The following is a 14812-nucleotide window of genomic DNA, read 5'->3' on the forward strand; positions in this document are numbered from 1 at the left end:
GCTCTGTCCTAGCTATATTATTTGCACAGATAGCTCTTCTCTCCTGGAACAAAAGTAGGTGTGATAGTATCCCCCTCTCCCTTGCAGTTGGGACCCCTTCTTCCCAGCTCTCTTGGGTATTCTACATTTTCTATCCCAGGTCCAAATGATATACAGGAACTGTCACACAGGTTTTCTATAAGTAATAAGTTGTAGTTACCATTACAGTTGGAGTACAGAAGAGGAAAACAAAGGCATGGCATGTTGGAACTTGGTAGGGTATATCTAAATCAACCAATAATTAGATATGTGTCCCGACAAGTTAAGTTTTATAGGAAAAACAAGGCACTATATTTGAAATCATGGTTATCTAGTCAATATAGAAGTAGTCTCACCATACTTAAAACAATTTTTAGTTCTAAAACTCGTGACGGGATATTATTTGAACAAGGAGGCCAGGAAAGAACCAGGGTAGGATGCACACCCAGTACTTAGATGTGGGTAAAATGTAGAGCAAGACAAGTGTATATTTAGTAAAATGTGTGGACAAATATGGGACAACTATCATCTAAATTAAAAATCCTCTCATTGCTTTTGATTGCAGAAATCAAGTAACAATTAACAAGAGTTACTATCTATGATACAATGTTTTAACACATTTCTTATAATGTAATCTTTGCACATCTTCTCTGGAAACTAGAAATCATTTCATTTTCCCAAAAGAAAATCGTGGTATAATGTCCTCAAAATGACACAGCTTTCTGGGGTGGAAAGGATGGATCAGCTGGTTAAGGGACTTGTTGCCTTGCCTGAGTTCCCATTCCATCCCGAGAATCCACCGAAGTCTCCTAGTTACCCTCTGGCCTCCTTTGACCCCTTTTCGAACTCACGACAAAATACAAAGTATCAGCTGCAAATTTGGAGTCTGAGTTCAAGGGACTCTATCCATAGAAAAGCACCCGCTGTTTATAGTGCCTGTGGAGAGTAGTGCACCGCTGCAATCACTCCACAGGAGGCCTGAACACCTGGGGGGCGGGGAGGGGGGATACCCTGAGGGTGATAGCTCAGACTGGTAAACCCAGCTCATGGGAGGCCGAGGCCCGATTGCCCAAATCCTTGAGCAAAAACCAATCTGGCGGCTAGTTCTGTCATGCAGAAACTTTAAAAAACGAAAGTTATTTCATTTATTCTTTTATTAATCTTATTTTAATGAACCCACGGCAACAGTTTATCCTATTATCCAAGTCTTGTTAAATACGACTATTCGTGGGCTGTTTCTGATTTTTGCAAACCCGTACACCAAGAAACGGATCGGGGCCCGCCCTTCAGCATTGCTCGCAAGTGATTTCAAAAGCGAAGCTGCTTTTTCCTGTGATACACAGCCCGTTGGCTTCAGCACAACTGGGCGCTCCCACGGACCCGTTTTCCATCCTACAGAGAAATCCAGGCTCGCCCTCGGGACCAGCAAGCAGAGTTGGGAGCTGGGGCGGCAGGCACCCACTGAGGTCAGGGCTGGGCGTGAGTCTCGGCTCCCGGCCCGGGGCCCGGCCTCGTTTACATTTGAATTTCCCTGAACGGTCAGCAGCAGCAGGAGGCGGCGCAGGCCCGGCCCCGGAAACCTCGGGCTCTTTTCCCGCCACTTGCAGGCCCGGCCCTACCAGGGGTCCCCAGGGGGCCTGCACGACAGCCGGCGGGCGCTGGGCTCCAGGCGGAGGAACGAGCAGTTCGAGGCGCCCCTCCCCGCCACGCCCAGGCCGGAGCGCGAGGCCGACGGTTGCCCCAGGGTCAGATTTTGAATTTGCAGGCCGGGCCCTCCCCTCGGAGCCGCCGGGGCGCGCGGCGCGCTCGCCATTGGCCGGCGGCGGTCACGTGCGCGCTCCGCCATGTTGCGGAGCGCGGCCCGTGCCACCTCCGCCCCCCCGCGCCTCGCCTCCTGCCCGCCCCTCGCCGCCCTCCTCGCAGGCCCGCCCGCCGCTCGGAGCCGCTCGAGAGGAAACAAAGTGCAGCGGGCGGGAGACGACTCGCGTCCGCGGCGCGCACCCTCTCGGCCCCCGGGGCTGCTCCGGCCTGTCCGTCCCCGCGCGCGTTGGCGAGCGTGCGTGTGCACTCACAAAGGGCGCCTGGCCGGCGATCGCTCTCCCCGCCGCCCTCCCGCCTCGCTCTTTGTGCCGTAGCCGCCGCCGCCGCCGCCCCAGGCGCACTCGGTCCCCGCCGGCCTGCGGTTTGTACCTTCGATCCCGCCGCCCGCCATGGCGACCGCGACCCCCGTGCCGCAGCGGGCCGGCAGCCGCGCCAGCGCCCCCGCCACGCCGCTCAGCCCCACGCGCCTGTCGCGGCTGCAGGAGAAAGAGGAGCTGCGCGAGCTCAACGACCGCCTGGCCGTGTACATCGACAAGGTGCGCAGCCTGGAGACGGAGAACAGCGCGCTGCAGCTGCAGGTGACCGAGCGCGAGGAGGTGCGCGGCCGGGAGCTCACCGGCCTCAAGGCTCTCTACGAGACCGAGCTGGCCGATGCACGCCGCGCGCTCGACGACACGGCCCGAGAGCGCGCCAAGCTCCAGATCGAGCTGGGCAAGTTCAAGGCCGAGCACGACCAGCTGCTGATCAAGTGAGTACGGGCTCGATCGTCACGCCGTGGGGCTCCGCGACGCCATCGGGCGCCGTGCACCGGGGAGGGAACGGCACAGGCCGGGTGGGTGCCTCGTCCTTCCGAAGGGGACAGGGCCCCCGTGTCTTGAAAGCAGGGGGGTCAAGGGAGTGACTCATAGCTGAACGGCGCTAGGGGTGGGGGTGCCTTGGAGGGTGCTCGAGTTGTAGAGACGGTGGGGTCGTGGTTATGATTTCTAGGTGGTTGGGTCGAATTTGGGGTCTGGCACTTGACCTCGGACCCTAGATCCCCCACCTCTACTCCCAACTGCGGGCCCCGGGTGCGGGGAGCTGGTGCCACGGCGCGCGCTCGAGTGCGCGCCCCGGTTTCCGGCGGGTGGGAGACAAAGCATCTGGTGGGTTTGCTGGGCCGGGGCGGCTGGGCCGGGTCGACTCTCCAATCGCCAGGAGAATGAATGAGTTCTAGGCGGGCGGAGGAAGGGGAGGGACCGGCCGCGAGCGTCCGCGGCACTCCCGGGGGTGGGTCTTGCTTTGGCGCGCTCAGTCTCGGCCCTGTGACATTTTGCCAGCGATCTGCGCCTGCCTTCCCTGCGCGGGAAGGGCGGGGACTGAGCTGCACGCCTTTGGCCTACGGCTAGCTGGGTTTCCTAGCTGGAGAGTTTGCTTTGCAGTAGGATGTCCTCTGGTGGCGCCCGGCTCCACTCCTCGTGTGCCCAGAGCACTAGATTCCTTAAACTGGGCTTCGTAGGCCACTACCGTCAAGCCATTGAGTCGCTTCAGTCTTGTAAAATAGTCTTTTCCCTAGAGACTGTGCTGCGGACCCACAGCCCACATACGTGCGGTGTGTTGTGCAGTAAGCAGGCCACGGAATAGGTGATTGAGTGAGGGAGAGCCCGTAATCCTAGTGGGAACTGAGTTTTCAGACCGAGATACACCTTTGCTGTCCTTTCCATGGCCTTCTGATGGGTAAAATGTGTAACTCAGTTGTGTGCAACAAGTGCTGCGATCACTCTTTAGATGTGCTAAATTTCATGGAATTCATGGTCTTTTGGGGAGGTGTCTGATTCAGATTTTGACCGTTTGCTCCCGCATAGCTTTTTGTACGTTATCTGACTCTTCCCCGACTTTTTTTTTTTTCCCTTTGGGAGCATGTATATCACCTTATCAGATGTTTACAAATGCCTTGTAAAAACGTATGTGGTAACAATATATAGGCTGGCTTAAAATGAACATTTACTTGTTTCCGGTACAAAATGTTACTCTGTTCTCCAGACTGGCCTGCACCTCTTGAGGGGGCTCAGGTAATATTTCCATGGTAACCAGAATCGGCAGGCATGGCCATCTAGCTTGCTTCACTGCCTCTGCCTCATTTTAAGTATATGTATGTCTGCACCACGTGTATTCCTGGTGCCTGTTGTGGCCAGAAGAGGGTTCGGGTCTTCTGGAACTAAAGTTACTACTGACTTATGGGCCACCACGTGGGTGCTGGGAATGGAACCTGGGTCTTCCTGAAGAGCATCCACAGTGCTTCTCTAACCGCTGAGTCATCTCTCCAGCCTGTTTGTTTTTTGAGGCAAGAGACAGTTGTAGCACTGGCTGGCCTGGAGTTCTCTGTAGACCAGGCTGGTCTCTAGATCACAGAGATCCACCTGCTTCTGCCTCCTAACTGGAATGAAAGACTCGCCTGCTACTATGCCCAGAGTTCTTTTGTCCCTCCTTTCCCCCCCTCCCTCTTCTTTGAGATGGAGTTTTCAGATGCTGAAACTGGTCTTCATCCTCCAGAGTTTCAGCAGCTGTCCAATCTTGCACATCTCCAGTTTGGGGGCTAAGGCCCAGTGTCTGCCCTCAAAGCCATAACCATCTATTTCTGTTTCTTGGATTCACCAACAGTGGGATCATCTTTTGAAATAACCACTCATTCACTGATACTGTTTTCTCTGTACTTTTTTCCCCTTAGAGACAGGATCTCAACTACATAGTCTTGGCTTGCCTTTGAGTTCTTAGTGCTGTGATTAAAAGTGCGACTCACCTTCCAATTTTTATTTTATTTCTTCAAATTTTTATATGTCCCTGCTTGTAAAACTTGGGTTATGGGGATGGAGAGATGGCTCAATGGTTAAGAGCACTGGCTTCTCTTTCAGAGGACCTGGGTTCAATTCCTGGCACCTACTTGGCTGCTCACAACTGTAACTCCAGTTCAGGGAAATCCATACCCTCACACAGACATACATGCAAACAAAGCACCAGTACACATAAAAAAAAAAAAACTTGATTAGTATGTGTATCACTAAAAATAAAAACAAAATCAGGGCCAGCCGGTGTCTTGGATCCATTCTCAATTTCAGAGATGTTAAAATGTTAAATCAAACATCTGGTATGTACCAGTTACTGTTTTGTGTGTTGAGGTCACAGATTAAAAAAAAATAAAAAATACCTAATGTCCTAATTTTAGGGTACAGTGGAGGAGACCACACAGCAAAAAAACAAAAATTGTCTGTGTAGTCTGAGGCATTTTGATGCTGGGACTCTGATAATCTTCCTGGAGGACACTTTTGGAGGTTTGCTACACGGCAGTAATACTGCCACCTGGCGGGCAGTAGTTGTAAGTGTTATGAATCAGTCACACGTTGGCTTCAGCAGTGTTCAAAAGTGAAAAGAATGTAGGATTATTTATATGTTTTAGAGCAAATGGTGTAATTTAGGTGATAACCAATGAAAGCAGAATAAAGTTGAGCATCAAAGGAATAGTACAGTCAAGACATGCCTATCTGAGAGACGGCAATTCAAAGTCTTGATTTCAAGTAGCATCTTGGGTTTTTGTTTTTCTAGATTTGTGCCACAGTATATATACTTGAAGTGTCAGGATTAGGTGTTAGCTTCCCATTATTTGGACTGTCATGTCTTATACCAGTTTTGTTCCTAGGTTGTTCATTTTCTTTCTGAACCAAATTACCTTCATATCTTCAGACCTTTGAAGACATTCAATCACAATATCTGTAAAACAAATCTACATTCTTTTTTTGTTTTTGTTTTTCCTGAGACAGGGCTTCTCTGTATAGACCAGGCTGGCCTCATATTCATAGAGATCCACCTGCCTCTGCCTTCCAAGTGCTGGGATTGAAGCAATGCACCACCACCCTCCTGGCACAAATCTACAATTCTGCTGTTACCTCAAACTCTGCTGTTTGTTTAAGACAAGGTATCACTCTTTATCCCTGCATGACCTGGGACTCGGAGAGCCTGCCTCTGCCTCCTAAGTGCTGGGGTTCAAGGTCTGTGTTTTTACGATGTCTTGTTGGCTGCTGATACGTTGGAATCTATGGTCCAGTTTTCTGGATCATATATTTTCCTTTGTTTTTTTTACTCAGTTGAATCCACCTTTTAAATAACTTGTGCAGGAAGGGAGGCAGGGAATTTTCTGGGTGTCTGAGAATAACTCTTATTTGAATGGTAGTTGGGCACGATTAACGTTTTGTTTCAGTGCATAGATAGTGTCCTTTTCCTTGTCTCCTAGCATTCATTGCTATTGGTGTTTGATGCTGTTATTTCTCGTTGGCGGTCTGCCCTAGTGTGCTCTCTGTTGCTGTGATAAGACACAGACCAAAATCAACTTGGAGGGGAGAGGGATTGTTTCACCTTGCACATTACAGTCCATCCTGGAGTGAAGTTAGGGGATTCAAGCTGAAACATGGAGCACTGCTTGCTTACCTGCTGGCCTGCTCTTCACAACTGGCTCAGTTCGCTTGCCCTCTTACCAGGGTGGCATGCTCCCAGTGAGCAGGGTCTTCCCACATCTGTCAGAAATCATGAAAATGCCCTCCATTGACATTTCCCCTTCTTGGACATTTAAGTTTGTGTCAAGTTGACACAAAGGAGCCAGCACACTGTCTCCTCTGCCCCATTCTTAGAAAACTTGGAAATTTTGTTGCAGTTTCTGAAATTGCCAGACCAGTGTCAGATATTCTCATGCGGCCTTGCTGTTCAATCTTAAGTCCTTTCAGTTGGAAGGCTTGGTTTTCTTACGGTTTACTTCTCAGGGTTGCCATAGCCCTTTCTGTACTCCATTTTCTCTGTCCTCTCTTGCGCCCCCCTTTTTTTTTTTTTTTTTTTTTTTTTTTTTAGGAATTGGCTGTGTCCCAGGTGCTGACATAGACTCCATCCACTCTTCCTTTTTCTTTTTTCTTATTTTGGTTTTTTGAGACAGGGTTTCTCTGTGGCTTTGGAAGCTGTCCTGGAACTAGCTCTGTAGACCAGGCTACCAGGCTGGCCTCAATCTCACAGGGATCCTCCTGCCTCTGCCTCCCAAGTGCTGGGGTTAAAGGCGTGTGCCACCACCAATGCCTGGCCTTCCTTTTTCTTTTTTTACTGGGAAATTACCTTAAGTCTTTCCTAGCTCAATAATAGTATTAATTTTATTTTTTGAGGTTGGATCTTTCTTTCTTTCTTTCTTTCTTTCTTTCTTTCTTTCTTTCTTTCTTTCTTTCCTTCTTTCTTTCTTTCTTCCACCTACCTACCTACCTTTGGCTGGCCTGGAACTCACTGTGTGGAACAGTCTGGCTGATCTTGAATTTAAATAGATCTGCCTGCCTCTGCTTCCCAAATGCTGGAATTAAACGGTTGCACCATCATACCCATCCTATTTATTATTAGCTGTTAACTTGTGGGTGGGGATTGTGGATGTGTATTCTAGGGCTAGTGTGTGGGGGTCAGAGGATAATTCTGTGGGCCCTGTTTCCCCTGTTTATGTTTCCATGGGTTCTGAAGGTTCACTTTGGGCTGCCAGACTTGCTAACAATCTTTTATCATCCAGCCATTCTACCAGCCCAGTAACCAGTTTTCCTTTTGGGATAGGGTCTCACAGTGTCACCTTGGCCGGCCTGGAACTCTGTGTAGAAGAGGCTTGGATTAAAGGCCTGGGTGCCACTGTGCCCAGTGTAGTCTGTCTTCATTGGTGTCCTGGGAGAGGGATAATGACAGGAGAGTGATCCATCATTTTTTAAATAAGTTACTTTCGAACAATAAAGGAAATGTAATTTGGAAGATGAAAAGGATTTTTTTTATTGTTGGTTCGAGTCCACTTGGTTCTTGAGCTTGTTTAAAAATAATCTGCAGTTTTACTTTGAGCCAGTGTTTATGGAGTAATTACCATTTAGGCAGACATATATTAAGGAAATGGTTGTAGTGGAGTTAAAAAAAAATTGGTTCCTTAATATATGACATACTTTAGACAAGAATTCTTGGGTCCAGGTGCTGACTGTAATGACTGCACTTGGAAAGCTGAGCCTGGAAGCGTTCAAGTGTGAAGTCAGTGAGAGTAATTGACAGATGCTTATCTCAAAAGTCTCCCAAATCAAAAAAGGCAAACAGTATCACCTCACCAAACCAAATCAAATCCCAGAAACATTCATGGAAATTTCCAGGTCCTCAGACAGGCTAGTCTAGGTTCCAAGACAAAGTTACTTGAATTCAGTATAACTCAGACAGGTCTTTAAGAAACTGGCTTTGATGGCTAACCCTTTCAAACTGCTGTGAAAGTCCAGGGAACAGACCCTAAGTAATTAGACTGTCCAGACCCTTCCTATGCTTGCAAAGGAAGACTGAGAGAAAGATACCTGTTGGGATCTTTTGTGTAATTTAGGGGATAAGACTAGGCAGTCTTTTGGTGTACTCAGTTGCAAGGAAGTCCACATGGAGCGAAGGGTGTGCACAATAAAAAAATACGCTGCCGAGTCCTGTTCCTCTTTGAAGTCACTGGGTTGGTGTGCTCTTTCCTTTGTCTAGATATTACCTCTGATATGCGTTGAGGATGAGCCTCAGTCATTAGCCGGTGACAGGCACCTAAGAGGTAACCTCATTATTTCTAGGCGCCAAATGTCTCCCAACCAGTTTACCCCTCCCTTTTAGTTTTCTGTATGATAAAGAGCGTATGCTTTGGCTATCATACTTGGGGACTTAAAAGTATTTTGAGGGTTGACAAGAGGGCTCAGCAAGGAAAGGGTCTTGCTGCTCAACTCTGACCTTAGGTCAGTCCTGGAACCCATAGTTGAAGGAGAGGACCAACTCCTGAGAGCTGTCTTTTTGCCTTCACACACAGGCTGTGGCACATGAACACCTGTGAGCATACACACATACACTAATGGAATTAAAAACTATACAAAAGGGGCTCTCTTTCTGCCGTTTTTCTTAGGAGGCAGGTCTCTGTCTCTGTCCCCCCTTTCCCCAATAAACACTCCACATTAAATAAATAAATAAATAAATAAATAAACAAACAAACTATACAAAAGGAATGAAAAAACAGATCAACACCAAAGTAGAACATTGAAACTACCTGTCTGTCCCCTAGAATTAAGAGTTCTGAGAGCCTGGCATGGTGGTTCATACTTGTAATCCTTGGGCTTAGACTGAGAGGCAGGAGGATCACTTGAGTTCAAGAATGGACTGCGTTTGAGGATTTGTACCAGGAAAACAAACCATAGAGGCACGTACTTCCTCAGTTTGCTTCCCAGAGTCCTTGGTAGGAGAGAACAGACTCCAAGTTGTCCTCTGACCTTATTCCCCCCACTCATTCCCTACCTCAATAAAGCTTGTTAAAAGATGGAGAAAATGTTAAAGTTCTGAAGAATTGTGTGTATGACAAAAAAGTTTATGGTACAGGCAAGTAGTGTTTTGGGTGCATTTTTACATGGCAGTAAATGTGTTCAGTGTCATGAATGAGCATGTTTAAAGCTATGACAGGATAACTTGTACATAGCTAACTGTTGTTAGCTGTGACCAAAGAAAGAAACTTTGCACTAATTTCAGGCCAGAGAGTGCCATAAAATCCGGGACCCTTCCGGCAAACAGTATCAGGTTACTGGTTAAATGTTGCCTAATTTGCTGGTTAAGTATTAGCCACTGTGTAAAGGCATGGCAGTTTTACTAATATTTGGTCTTCACCGGCAGTGGCTACGTTTCTGAAAAGTTGATTCTAATTCTTAGCATATTTATGTTCATGGTGCTAACAGAGCCAAAACTTCCTGTCAATACTGGAATCATGTCATTTGTGCTCAGGCCTTGGTCATAAGGTCTCCTCAACTAGCCTGCTTGCATGGTCTTGTAAAAGTGTCCTGTTTATATTGCTTTCACTTCGTTTGGATCTATTGATATAGATATAATAGGGGAACTTTTGCTGTTGGATGGAGCATCTGCTCTCATCAGCTGGTCTTGTAGATAGCCGACAGCCTGGGGGGTGGTGGGGGGCAGGCGTGCATCTCCTGTGATACTGGATGAAAGGCGGATGTTAACTTCCTTCTGTTCTGGTGGGCCCATAGAAGCTTTACAGGTGCAGTGCTGTAAGCTCGGTGCTAACCCTGCTGATGTGAGGAAATGAGGCTCTGAGGTTGTTTTGTCTGGGTTACAGTGATGAATGGATGGTGGAGATGCTGTGGTGGATGCAGTCTAACAGCCGGCTCTGGGTTTTTACACGCTGTCTCATTTCTTCACAGGGGTGCTGATCTGTATGACTTTGCTGGCTTCCTGACAGGAAGCAGTCTCACAGAGCACTGACATCTGACATTAAACTAGAAATCTTAGAGGACAGCTGGCTTTCAGGGCCCGGAGGGTGCTGCTGTTGGCAGTGGTATCAGTGGTGTGGTTTCCATGGTGCTGGTAGTGTTCAAGGAGGTACTTTTGGATTCTCCAGGAGGGCACAGTGATCTAACTGCTGTTTGAAATCCTGAGGGTGTCGTTTGCTAATAAGTTGGTGAAACCAGGGCTGGAGAGCTAGCTCAGTGGTTAATATGGTGATTGCTGTCCAGCAGACCCAGTTCTAGTCCTGGTACCCATGTGAGGTGCCTCAACCACCTGTCACTCCAGCTCCAGGGAATCTGACACCTGTCTTCAGTAGGCTCGCTCACTTCTGTGCTTACACTCACAGACATGTGTGATTACAAAGAAATCTTTCAAAGGTCTTAAAACTTAAAAATACTTCTATATATGGGTGTTTGTGCACCACATGCCTGTCTGTTACTAGAAGAGGGTGTTGGATCTCTAGGGCCTTGAGGTATAGGTTGCTGTGAGCTGCTGGGTAGGTATTGGGAACCCTGGCCTGAGCCCTGATCCCTGATCCCAGCCAGTGCTCTTCACCGCTAAGCCATTACTCTATTTCCAAATGAGGTTATTTCTTTCTTCTTAAGAAATGGGTGAAAGTAAATTAGTAAGGTTTCTTTCCTCTTTCATACAAAGCTGTCTTTCTACTTTACTCAATGCCTTAATAATTTAAAAGGAATTAATGCCAGTCTAAATCTTTAATCCCGTGACAGAAATGTGCTTCCCAGTTTGTGTTCTGCACACCCTGGGACAGATCTGTGTGCTAAGTCTTTGCAGCAGGTGGTGGGAACAGAGTAGGACACTGTCCCCATTACCATGTTGCTTGTGGTGTGGAGTGGGAGCCAGAAGGCCAGCATTCCAGCACTGTGATGCAGTGCACTCTAGTACAAGCAGTAAGTGCTGTGACAGCAGCAGCCACCTGGTGCTCTAGAGAGACACGGCTGCCACGTAGGAGTCTGGGGAGGTGATGATGTCTAAGTATTGGGTGATAAGGAAGAGTTCATTTCTCAATTAAAAAAAAAATAGGATGCAATTGCTCTGAGTACCAGAAAGTCATGTGACTAGAGGTGTTTGAGTGGAAGGTTGAGGAGGATTGCATCTTTGTCCCGAGGGACCTCTTAGAAGAGTGATATGGGTCTGGCTGTGTTACCTTGATAAAAAGACAAGGACAGCCACAGGACACTTGGAAGTAGCGAAAGTAGCCCCTGGACCCGAGGTTGCCAGGGAGGAGAGAAGGTGAATCTGAGACATTGTGGAAGGCATGGGTTTAGGAAGGAATCTAGGGTGGCCACTCTCCTGAGTAGGTCATGTCACCAAGGGTTGAAAGAGTTTGCAGGATCCTGCTCTGGGTAGTGCTTGTTGGACTGTGAGGCAGAGATGGATGTCTGCTGCCACTTAGAGTTCTGAGATGCTGGAGGTGAGGTGGAAGGCGGGAGAGACTGAGTGGAGACGATCTATAATCAGAGAAAAAGAGTTGTCACAGAACAAGATTTGGGGGGGGGTGGATAAGGACTAAAAGTATCGTCTTTGGTACCTGAGAGATAGTTTTTATTGTGGGGAGAGCCTGGTGTCAGGGAAACGCATTGGAGCAAAGCCACCAGCTGCATTCCAGGCCTGTGAGAGGACACAGGCCATGGGGTTAAGCCACCAGAGCCTTGTACATAGTGGGATGGCTGGGCTAGTGCTGGGTGGGAGATGTCTGCGTGTGTGTTCATTATATGATGTGCGTGGGTACCCCCTGCTTTCCACCCCCACTCCCCACCCAGCAGGGCTTCTCGGTGTAGTTCTGGCTGTCCTGGAACTCACTGGCCTTGAACTCACAGAGCTCTTCCTGCCTCTGGCCCCCTCCTCACCCCCCCCCAGCATGTGTGGGTGTGTGGGTGCGCCTGTCAGTGTATGCACTGGCAGATACCAAAGAGAAAGACTTGATGTGTCCTGCTCTATCTGTTCCTGACTCCTTTTGGGACACTCTTTGGCTGAACCTGGAGCTAGGTTGGTGGCTAGCAAACCTGGTGACGCCTCCCCAGGTCTGCCCCTCCCCTACAGTACCGAGGTTACAGGTGTGTGCAGCTGTTTGCATGCTGGAATCTGCTCTGCACACCAAGCAATCTTACCCACTGAGCCATCTCTCCACCTAACCCTCAGGAGACATTTTTTCTTTAGTGTATGAATGTTTTGTCTGCATGTGTGTATGTGCACTACATACATGCCTGGTGCCTTCAGAGGCCAGAAGAGGGTGTTGTGTCCCTTGGGTTATAGCTGGTTGTGAACTGCCATGTGTTTGGGTGCTGGCACTGAACCCTTTGAGTTGGACAGCAAGCACACTTGAAATGGGCTTAAGCAAATTGGGACTTGTTCTACCTAAGTAAGGCTCTTTCCTCGGTGGACTGGCTCCCTTACAACGTGTCTCCCCCACAGTTTGTCTGTTTATCTGATGCATACCTGACTTGATGCCACCTAACATGAGAGCGGTTCTGAAACCTTCCTTTACAAGGTTCCTCAAGGCATGGTCACTCACTCCCTTTCTGGTTCCCTTTGGGCATCTTTCACCTTTAGCGGCTCCCACTCACTCGCTTCAGTGTTGGTTTAGTTAGGGAAGTCTTCGCTGACTTCTCATTCAGACTTGTGATGTGTGCCTTGAAAACAAGCCCCCTAACCACCTGGAGTGTGCGTGCGTACACATGTGTCCTATGCAGTGGCGTTGAGCTCTTCCATTCCGCTTTCTCAGCATACCTCCCAAACTCTTAGATTCTGTAGGCCCACTTAGATCTGTTGCAAATGCTTCTGTGACGGTATCTCATGTGACTAGTAGAGAAATGATTTTATATATTAGTACATAGTTGGCTCTCTACACCAACAGGTTTCAACTGAAAATACACAAAACTTGCTTCCATGGAATCTTGCCCTTATACACCAAATATAGTAGACCAGTGGTTCTCAACCTTCCTAATGCTGCGATCCTTTAGTACAGTTCCTCATGGAGACCCCCATGTAGTGAGATAGTCCTTCTGTAGCACTGACCACGCCCATTGGGGGGTGGAGCGATGGGCGGAGGTGACCGGAGGAAGGAGGTCGGAGGGGGCCAGGAAGGCGCTCTCTCTTGCTGTCGGACAGGAGAGGATCGGGTTGAATTTCCTGGTGTTCATCTGTCTAGGTTGTAAGTTATTTCTCCCTGAATAAACATCTATTCGGCCTATTTGTTTATCCTGATCCTTATTTACCGCAATACCCCCAACCATAAAATTTCGTTTCTACTTCATAACTATAATTTTGCTACTGTTATGAATGATCCTAATATAAATACCTGTGTTTTCCAATGGTCTTAGGAGACCCCAAAGGCGTCATAACCCACAGGTTGAGAACCGCTGCTTCATGGCATTCATGTATTGTCTTAAGTGTAACGGTAACCTAGAGATGATTTGAAGTCTAGAGGATAGTTGTAGGTTATATGTAATCTATGTCTATGTATATAATAGATTAAACTACTTTTGAAGGGAGTTATTGGCTTTGGCTATTTGTGTAAGGGTCCTGGACTGATAACTGAGGAAAGAGATGCTCTGTGGTTCAGTCCTAGCCTCACTTAGTCTTTCCTAATTTTAATTTGATTTGTTGGAACTGGCTTGCTTCTTACTGGATTCTGTACAGTTGTCAGTGGACAGTTTATTCTACCATTAGCAGCTCTGAGTGTGTGTACTCCTTATGTGCACCAGAGACCCTTGCAGTTGGGTATTGTGTATTAGACTCACTTTAATTGCGGGGAAGTTCATTAGGTTTCCTCCTGTTAATCGTTGTGGGTGGCCTATGTCCCTTTCTCCTGCTCAGTATTGAAAATTGTCCCCAGACTTAGGTTATCGTGAAACTTGAGCCTATTATGAAATAAGATTATTTGGTTTCAGGAAAGCAGATTTGTTTATTTTGGGAACCTGACCTTGAACTTAGAGCTATTCTCCTGCTTCAGCCTCCTTAGTGCAGGCTTATTGGTCTGACTGGGAATGAGAATTATTGCAGGCATAAATGTACTTTTTCAGAGTCTGGGCTGCAGATAATAGAGGCATGCAGACTCTGAGCTCTGATTATGAATAAATCCTTAGGACATCGTTGGTTATGTGAGTTAATACACTAGTGTGGTGCAGCTGCTTCCAACAGCTGTTCAGAGTGCCTTGTGGTGGATTAGAGCAGAACAGCGAGAAGGCCAGTGATTGGTGTTCAGCGATTTAGACAGGCTCTTTTGTGCTGCTGGGCATGGTGGTGTGCACCTTTAATCCTAGCACTGGTGGAGGGGGGAAGACACAGGCAAGTGATTTCTGAGTTCAAGGCCAGCCTGATCTACAAAGGGAGTTCCAGGACAGCCAAGGCTACAACTTTTCTTGTGATGATTAGAAATAACATTTTTGTATAGAATGATTTGGATTATGGCTACAAGTGGAAATTTACGTGTTTCCCTTTTATTCAGAATTGTTGAGTAAGAACAGTACTATGATATTTTTCTCATTTAGCAAATATTTAATACAAATTTCTGACCTTGTCCACATTTGTGCATATATAGTATTACATAAGTCTTAGGCTGATTTCATATACATTTAGTATTTAGAAATTAATATTATACCTTTTTCTTAGATATAGCTATTCTAGCAGTCCA

At 47.6% G+C, this 14812-nt stretch overlaps 1 protein-coding gene across 1 annotated transcript in view; it reads left to right on the forward strand.

The window, feature by feature from the left end:
• Positions 1-2152: 2152 nt before the first annotated feature.
• Positions 2153-14812, forward strand: part of Lmnb1 (lamin B1) — a 40081-nt gene continuing 27421 nt past the window's right edge. The window contains exon 1 of the mRNA XM_051200876.1: positions 2153-2587. Coding sequence (XP_051056833.1) covers positions 2229-2587 — 359 coding nt within the window. The 5' untranslated portion in view covers positions 2153-2228. The remainder of the gene's footprint in view (positions 2588-14812) is intronic.

The sequence above is a fragment of the Phodopus roborovskii genome, unplaced genomic scaffold (assembly GCF_943737965.1).
Source record: "Phodopus roborovskii unplaced genomic scaffold, PHOROB, whole genome shotgun sequence".
Classification (NCBI taxonomy): domain Eukaryota; kingdom Metazoa; phylum Chordata; class Mammalia; order Rodentia; family Cricetidae; genus Phodopus; species Phodopus roborovskii.